General features: G+C 40.8%; 1 protein-coding gene across 2 annotated transcripts in view; it reads right to left on the bottom strand.

Moving 5' to 3' along the window:
• GAREM (GRB2 associated, regulator of MAPK1) overlaps positions 1-3260 on the bottom strand; it is a 122714-nt gene extending 119454 nt beyond the window's left edge. For both annotated transcript variants that reach the window (XM_008585326.1, XM_008585327.1), the window contains exon 1: positions 3047-3260. In XM_008585326.1, the coding sequence (XP_008583548.1) occupies positions 3047-3188 (142 nt within the window). In that variant the 5' untranslated portion in view covers positions 3189-3260. The remainder of the gene's footprint in view (positions 1-3046) is intronic.
• Between the last annotated feature and the right edge of the window lie 5669 nt (positions 3261-8929).

Here is an 8929-nt window from a genome sequence, read left to right as displayed (position 1 = left end):
AGTGCTGCTCTTCCCCAAACTCATTTACACCTATGGAACACACAGAAGACCTTTCCGCATGGCACTCCAATGGGAGGGAGGAGGGGAAAAAGCCCTGGCATTTGTGAACTTTTCCTGCTAGAAGAGCTCTAACTATGTATACTGTATGTATGAAAACACTGTCTATGTATATGGGCTGACAAGAGGGTTAAAGGTAAAGGAAAGATGGAAAAACAGAATAGTGATAGCCTCAATCAAAATGTTTTCTCATCCCTGAGATCGTATCATCCCTTTTCACGATTCATATAGCCTGCCTGTGGGAGACTCTGGACCAGTCTCTCCGTAGTCTCTGCAGACTCAAGGAACAATGGAAAGTATTCTTTGCTGTTTCCTCTTTGCTTATGCAATCTGCTAGTTGCAAAGGGCCATTCCCATCTGCTGCTAAAGGGTTATCTCTAAAACACAAACATAATATCATGGCAGTGAGTACTGCTTACAGGATACAGTCCAAATCCAGAAGGTTCATAAGAGCTTTGTGCTCTGGCCACTGTGGCAGGTTGCAGGTTGAGTGCTCAGCTCTGCAACTGGCAGCTCTGGGTTTGAATCCCGACTACACCACCTGTTGACTGGAGGACCTTGGCTAAGATCCCAAAGCCTTGGTTTCCTCATCTATATTTCCTGTATTAAATAAGATCATGGTGATGTGCACCACACTGGCCCAGCCACCACACGGTAGGTGGTCCTGAGTACTCGTTATCGTGAGTCTTAACTGCTACCACTGCCTCCTCTCCAGTCATCCCCCCACCCTCTGCCCCCACTGCCCAGCATCAAGTAGGGATTCAGTTATTCAATTAATATCTGAATATATCCACAGACCTACAGTAACACTGCTTCAATGTATTTTCTTCTTCCTAGATTTGAACTCTATGCAGTTGCCCAAACTTACAAAGAATACTTTTGTTAAAATTTGGGAAGGGAGAATAATAATTAGCAACAGGAGAGAAAGGGTGACACACTTCTTTTTGGAGAGCAGGGGGCTGGAGGGGGGTCCCAGATCTTGATCTCATACAGATACATGTTAAATTCTTAATTTCAATGGCATTCTAATATATATATATGTCATGTGGATGTATATTGCAATCTGAAGCAGGTAGACCAGGTTTGCAATGTTGTTTCAATTCTTTTAATATCTGATTATTCTGGCAGGGGGAGGCAAAGCAAAAATAAAATGAAATCTGGTTATTCTAGGCATTTGCCGATACACCTTTAAAAAAAAAAAAAAAAAACGAAAAAGAAAAGAGCCAAGATAGTTCTGGAAGATAAACAAAGCTTTGCAACTAAAGAGATTGCTCTACCGCTGTCCCCTGAATTTTTCTGCCTTGACATGCATGGTTACTATCAGTCTCACGCAGTATGTGCAGAAAGTAATGCTGATTCACAACCTGTTGAGCATTTGTTTTACTTCAGTCTGGGCAAGGTCTGGTTATGTTTTAGAAATCAAGTCCAACACAGATTTTCTAGACAATGTTTGTCTGGTAGCTTCTGTCTGTCCAAAAAATAAGAAGTTTTGATAATGTATCAGAAAATAAAACTGATTACCAGTAATAATAAAGATAATAATAAAAAAAATCTGGGTTTTTCTGGCATGGCACCATTGACATTTTGGGCTGGGTAATGCTCAGCTGTGATGTCTGTCCTGTACACTGTACGACGTACAGCAGTGTTGTTGGCGTCTACCCACCAGATCGTAGTAGCTCCCGCTCCTCCAAGTGTGACAACCAGAAGTGTCTCTAGACACTGGCAAATTTCCCTGAGATAGGGAAATGGGCACAAACTTTCATCTTGGTTGAGAACCACTGGTTTATGTTAAAGAAAGAAAACAATCATTCTTTTTCTTAAATAAGAGAGTAAAAGAGTTAAAAATTGTGACAAATTCCTTAGCAGATGTTTTGATCATAACAAGTCGACCCACAACACATACATGCTTCCCAGAGAGAGGAATTTATTTATCACAGTATTGAAAACATATGACCAGAATATTTCATTCAATTCATTAAACTTTCCTAGATTTTGACAAATAAAACTAAGAATTCCTGCTGGATGTAGGAAAAAGTAATGGTCAAACATAGGTAAAACTATCAAATCTTTGAAAACATATGACCAGAATATTTCATTCAATTCATTAAACTTTCCTAGATTTTGACAAATAATACTAAGAATTCCTGCTGGATGTAGGAAAAAGTAATGGTCAAACATAGGTAAAACTATCAAATCTTAATGGTATGAATCTTTTAGAGCCTGAGATTTTTGTACACAATTTTTTTTTCTATCACCTGTCCTTTACTCCAAATACACTCTTCTGTGAAACTCTTATCTCTGACATACCTGGCAGGCCCAAGAACTGAAAGGATAAAAGCATTTTTGCCATTCTAGAGGTCCTATGATGACAGGAAACTTCTAGTAGAAGGCCCTAAGGATCTCAAAAGATCACAAAGAGTTTTAAAAAGAAATCTAAATCTTTACTTTTTTACTCTATTTAGTGTTGGGAAGAACTCAAAAGATTTTATTTTGTTGACAAACTTTAAAGGGCAAAGAGTGTTTTAGCAACAAAGAAAATACGAAAAAGTTTGCAAAAGCAATTACCTATGCCTGGGAGATTAATTTAAAAAAAAAGAAAAAGAAAATCTGTTCCCTTAAAAACTGGACAAAAAAGTTAAAAAAAAAATACTTAGATTCCTCATATCTAAATATCAAGTTTTACCTCATCAACATCTCCTGCAGCCTCAGGTCTTCGTTATCTTTCATCAGTTCTATTTCAACAATTTCCTAACCAGTTTTCCCACCTGCATTTTCTCATCGACTTCTCATCCTCCACCCCCAATGGCAGCAGTGGGGGTTGGAGGCCAGGGTTGCTCTCAAATAATCTTCTTTTTAAAATGCAGATTTTCTGAGGGACTCTCCAGGGCACAGATTACAGTTCCCATTATTCAGTCTGGAATCCAAACTAGGTTTCTAACTTTATCTCCTACATACCCCCTCCCCTCTATCCCACAAACCATTTAAGTACCTTCACTGTCTGCCCACAGTCCAAAGCTCTGTTCAGCTGCTCCTGTGTCTGCAATGCCCTTTTCTCCCATGTTCACAGGAAGGCCCTCAGCTCTCATTTCCAGACAGAAGTCATCGCTCCTTATGCAACAGTTCCATGGCATTCTGCTTGTGCCTCTGTTAGATCACCTCTTACTGTCAATGGCTTATAGCTGGGTCTGTCTGCTTCAAAGGAATAGACCGTATTTTTTCTCCAGGCAGTTCTCAGGCGTCTTTGCAAACCTATTAAAAAAAAACTTTGTCCTTTAAAGATAAAACAATTTCAGCTGGGTCAAAATTATTTGAGCCCTTAACCTATTTAAGCCTGTGTTACATGCTGCGTGAGACAGGACTACCCTCAAGGAACCTTTAGGAGTGGGAAGAATGACAGACATAAACACTAATGGTTACAGGGATTCTGAAGAGGAAGGAATAGGAAGGACTGTATGTATATGGTGTGAACGATTAGGTAAAGCTTCCTGAGGAAGGTGGTGTTTGAGATAGGACTTCACAGGTGGATGATGGAGGGAGGGAGGCAGGGCAGGGCCTCTCTGGGCAATGACAGACAGCCTGGTATGGCTGGCACCTGCCCCCACGTCTGCTGCAGAACAGTGCTCTTAGTCTAGTGGAGAGCAGCCCTCAGAAGGGCCCAGTGGTAGACCAGAGTTTGCACTCACATGAGGAACACCTCTAAAAAGTCCTGGCCAGTTAACAAAATGACAGAGCCATACTTCTGGAGGAAAGGGCCTGAGGTGCATAGAGGACTGGGATTCCCACACAAGGGGACTGTTTTCATTCATTGAAAAAAGTTGGGACTAGGAAATGGCATGGAGGGCTATAAAGAAAAACATACTGCAGTGGGCATTAAAATTATGGAATGTGGGAGGTGTGAATGAAGAAATGGGATATTTCAGAGGTCTATGTGTCCACAGCATTTCATTTACCCACCATGATTTTTAACCTCTAGCAAATAAAAGCTCTGTGTTTGCTTTGCTTGTCTCACACTCATTGGCTAGACTTGCTTTTAGGGATGAACCCCATGACGCCTGTAAACTAGTTCTAACAAGCTGGAGGTACTGTGTAATGTATGCCTTACTAAAAATCAACATGACGTGTCTGAATCATCTATCCTCTTGACCCAAATGTCAGAAAAGTTCGCAGGGTACTCAAGGGTTGTTTTTCTGTTAGAGTACACATGACAACTACCCAGATGGGTCAGAGGCTAACAGAAAGCCAGCACACGACTTCCCTGGAGACTGAGTCATAAAGACAAGTGATTCCAACCTAAGAATCGGAGCAGAGCGACTTCAGGAAGTCTTACCAGTACTGCAATCAGTTCTGGAACACATTATTAAGTCTGTTTTCCACAGAGAAAAAGCTCAAAGCAATTCCTAAAAGGGAACCTTTTAAAAGGTCATACTACTTCTTAGAGGTACAAATCCCATATGGAAATCATATTATGAAGTGAGGCAGGCACATTCCCTCCCATGCTATAAACACTCTGTTAACAGTGTGGTCATGGCAGCTTGTTCAAACTTTCCACCTGATGTTAATCACATTATCTCATAGGTTAAATTATAGTTGAACTGGAGTTAGCCCTTTCAAATACAGGTACCAACTTTCCACTGAGTACCTAAACACAGTAGAAAAGAAATAGAAAACAGGAGCCTAGGAGTTTTGAACCCCAAACGCCATCCCTGTTTTGTGCCAGTTTTTCTTTTTTTTTAATCCAAAATTTTCTGTTTGTAGATTCAGTATGTAATTTGCAAGAATTCTGAGAGTAAACAGGATGAAATGTGAAAATAGCAATTGAGGGATTCTGAAAGTTTGATTGAAGTTATTTTACTGGCGTTTACAGAAAAACCGAGAAAAGCCATACAGTGTGACACCAAATCACTTTCCAATGGATATCCTCATATTCCCCCGTTTTATATTTCCCATAAAGCTCTTATTTGTTGAAGAAAATAATGGGGGAAAAAAGCTCCTTTCTTCCCCAGTTTTACATACACCCTCGCTCCCACCCCTTTACCCTTTAACACTTAAATCACTACCACCAACTGGGTCAGCCCCTGGGATCACAGCCACAGCTGCGAGCAATCAAGTCCCCATAGGAAGCCACTAGCTGGGATGGTCCCACCACACTGTGAAAACAAGATCATTTCTTCCCAAGCTCACCTTTCACTGGGTTGCTTCCATAAACATTTAACACTGGAACAAAACCACCCAGGGAAAGGTGAACTTTCACCCCGAGAGAAATTACATAAGACTATAAATAAGTTTCAAGGATGGAGGCAGAGGGATTTTGGTAAGAATATCACTTAAGAGTTCCACAGTACAATTAACTTTGCCACTGGCTGCTATGTTGTCATGTTGTTTTCCTTTTTATTACAAAAATTTTCAAATATATAGAAAATGAGAGTAACGAACACCCATATATAGCCTTTACCTAGATTTAACAGGTTTAACAGTTTGCCAGATGTCCACCTACTTTTATCTGTTTGTTTTTGCTGAAGTATTTTATAATCATATTTCTTTTTTTTTTTCCTTTTTGTCTTTTTCCGTGTCTGGCAACGGATCGCAACCCTCAGTGTCGCCCCTGGACCGGACCGGGACTGGCAACGGGATCGCAACCCTCGGTGTTGCTCCTGCGCCCCGCTCAGCCAGTGAGTGGGAACCGGTCTGTATGTGGGATCCGAACCCTCAGTGGGAGCGCCGCCACGCTTCCCAAGCGGCGCACTATAGCAGTGCGCCACCAGGCCGGCCCTTATAATCATATTTCACCCTTAAATAATTCAGTACGTACCTCTAAAAATTAAGGATATTTTTCCATCATTACTATAATACCAGCATCACAACTAACAAAATCAAAACAATTCCCTAGGGGCCGGCCCGGTGGTGCACTGCGCTAGTGTGCCGCTTGGGAAGCGGAAGCGCGGCAGCGCTCCCGCCAAGGGTTCGGATCCCACATACAGACCGGTTCCTGCTCACTGGCTGAGCGAGGCGCGGGGGCAATGCCGAGGGTTGCGATCCCGTTGCCGGTCCCAGTCCGGTACGGGGGCGACACTGAGGGTTGCGATCCGTTGCCGAACACGGAAAAAGACAAAAAAAAAAACCAAAAAAACAAAAAACAATTCCCTAACATCCTCTCATCATGCGGGGGCGACACTGAGGGTTGCGATCCGTTGCCGAACACGGAAAAAGACAAAAAAAAAAAAACAAAAAACAAAAAACAATTCCCTAACATCCTCTCATCATTAACATCATTCATATTTAAGTTTCCATGGGTTATTATTCTTCAGCAATGAGAAGTGAGACTAGAAAGCTGTACAGAAGATAAATGACAATCTTCAATTCATTCTTCTAGCAAAGCAAAGTTAAAATATGAGCATGAATACCACTGTGTGAAAGATACATCCACCCTCCATCTGACCACAAACACTATGTTACAGCAGGTACAGAATTTAAATTATTAAGTAAAGAAATACAGCCGGAGTAACAAATGCCTCTTGAAGAAAAAATGGCAGAGATTACTTCCCAGACACCAGGCTATTACATTTCTTCATTCGTTTCTCTCTCTTTTCTCTTCTGAATCATTCCCCTTAGCCTAGAAAGATTCCCCAGATTCCACTGTTCTTTAAAGATGAAATATTAAAAAGGCTTTCACTCTTTAGTCCCCTTTCTTGGCTTCCCTTTAATATAAAACATCCAGACAAAAACAGTGTTCCTTCTTGTTGCCTCACCTTCCACTCGTTTCTAACTCCCTGTTGTGCACTGATTTCCCTCAGTTTCTTCACGGAGACTGCCTTGTTGAAGAACAATGATGTCCTCAGTCAACACAAAGGAATGACCCTTTCCCTGGGCCTCCAGCCTTTGACAGGACTCTGGGCCCAGCAGGTGCCCTCTCCATCCCCCAGAGAGCTCTCCCGGAAGCTCTTCCTGTCTTTGCCTTCTTCCTGGAAATTTACCCAGAGATGGGAATGCCACCTGTATGTAAATGACCTGTAAATCTGAAAGGGGCAAGACTTGCCTATCTTTCCCTAGAGTTAGAATACAAGGGTGGAGCTATGTGTGAAAGGAAAGAAAAGTGAAAGATTTATTCAACATACTGGTAACTGATCTCTGATCTCTCTTCTCTAGGATGGTTAGATGCCTTCCATGTGGAAAGGGCCTTCTAGCATTTTCCAGGAAATTGGGGGGGGAGGGGCAGGTTCTGGAGCCATATATCTTGGGTTCAAATCACTTAATAGCTGTGAAATATTACAAGATACTTAACATCTCTGAACCTAAGCTTGTACTACTTGTGTGAAATGCAGATGATAACAGAACATACCTCATGGGTTTGTTGTGAAATAAAAGTGAAATGCTGAGTTAACAAAGTGCCTAGGAAAGAGTAAGCATTAAATAAACTTTAGTTATTGTTAACTGTGACCTAAAGATTCAATCATGAATAATTGTTATTTCTTAGGTATCTAATATTTGTTAATGGCAAACATGGATAGGATAAATGCTCCTTGGCATACTATATTAATTTTGAGGACTTTTTATAAGAAAGTTTGGTTATTTTCCTTCTGATCACATAAGCTTTATCCCACTTAAAAGAAAATATACAAAGTGTCATTCAACACTACCAGTTACTTTTGTAAACAGATGACTCATGCTAATTAAACTTGCAACCCAGGAGAATAAAATTAGCTTGTTTCAGTGTTTCCTTTTGTTCAGTAATTACAATTCAAGGTTATGTTAGATACCACATTACTATAATTTTGCCTGAGAGACAGACACTGCACATCCCACATTTTTAAAAACAGGCACTGCTGTTATAAATCCAGGTGCTTGCTGAGTAAGGACCCTGACGAGTACGTGAGTTCTTACCAACCTTGTGCTACTTACTTCTGCACATACTGCAGTTAGGAGGGAAGGTACAGAGATCACTTTAGCTTGTTATAGATTCACCGGATTTGCAGAAGGATGAGAATTTTAAAATAGAAGCCAAACATGGCTGGATGCATATCTCAGATGCTCACGTTCAAGTAACAATCTGTTCACCCATGATGACAGCATCTGTTCATACATGATGACAGCAAGCATTCCACAGAGTGGTTTAAATTTTCATGAACCACTCAGAATTCCATTACTTCCCAAACTGGTGGACCACAGATATACAGACACTTCACATGCTGACCCCTTCAGTTTCTCAAAGCTGTGTCTCTACAGAGAATCTTCTTTGTTTGTTTTCCCAAGAGAGGTAGGAGAGGAAGGTGTCATTTATTTAGCACTTACCACATTTACACAAGTTAGATCTCACAAGATCTTCACATTTTCAAAGGTAGATCTCTGTTTTATGGAGTGGAGACTTGTAGCTTAGCAGGGTAAATAAAATTCCAGAGGAAATGGCATATCCAGGTTTTTGTGGGGCTTGAGGTTTATATTAATTTTTTTAAAATGTCAAATTACACATACTAAATTAGGTCTCAGGCCCTAAAAGGCGTCAGCATAAACCAGGACCCTGGGACATGAGTGTCAGTGGTAACCAACCTGGATCTATTTAACTGACCACTCTGAGCTGCAGAGACTAAAGGAATTGATAGATATGTGAATTGTAAGATGAAAATCAATCACCTTTAGAAACTCTTGGCAAGAATTAAGCTACACTAGGGTTATTTCCCATTTTTATTTTTTTATTTTATTTTTTTTTCCTTTAAATTTTTATTTTGTCAATATACAATGTGGTTGATTATTATGGCCCATCACCGAAACCTCCCTCCCTCCTCCCTCTCCCCCCCTCCCACCCAAGAATGTCCTGTTCGTTTGCTTGTTGTAACAACTTCAAAAAAATTGTAGTTGTTATATCTTCTTCCCCCCCACA

This window comes from Galeopterus variegatus, unplaced genomic scaffold, assembly GCF_000696425.1.
Source record: "Galeopterus variegatus unplaced genomic scaffold, G_variegatus-3.0.2 Scaffold3520, whole genome shotgun sequence".
NCBI classification, from domain to species: Eukaryota; Metazoa; Chordata; class Mammalia; order Dermoptera; family Cynocephalidae; genus Galeopterus; species Galeopterus variegatus.
Note: the sequence above shows the minus strand (reverse complement) of the source record. Positions and strands in the feature narration are given on the sequence as shown.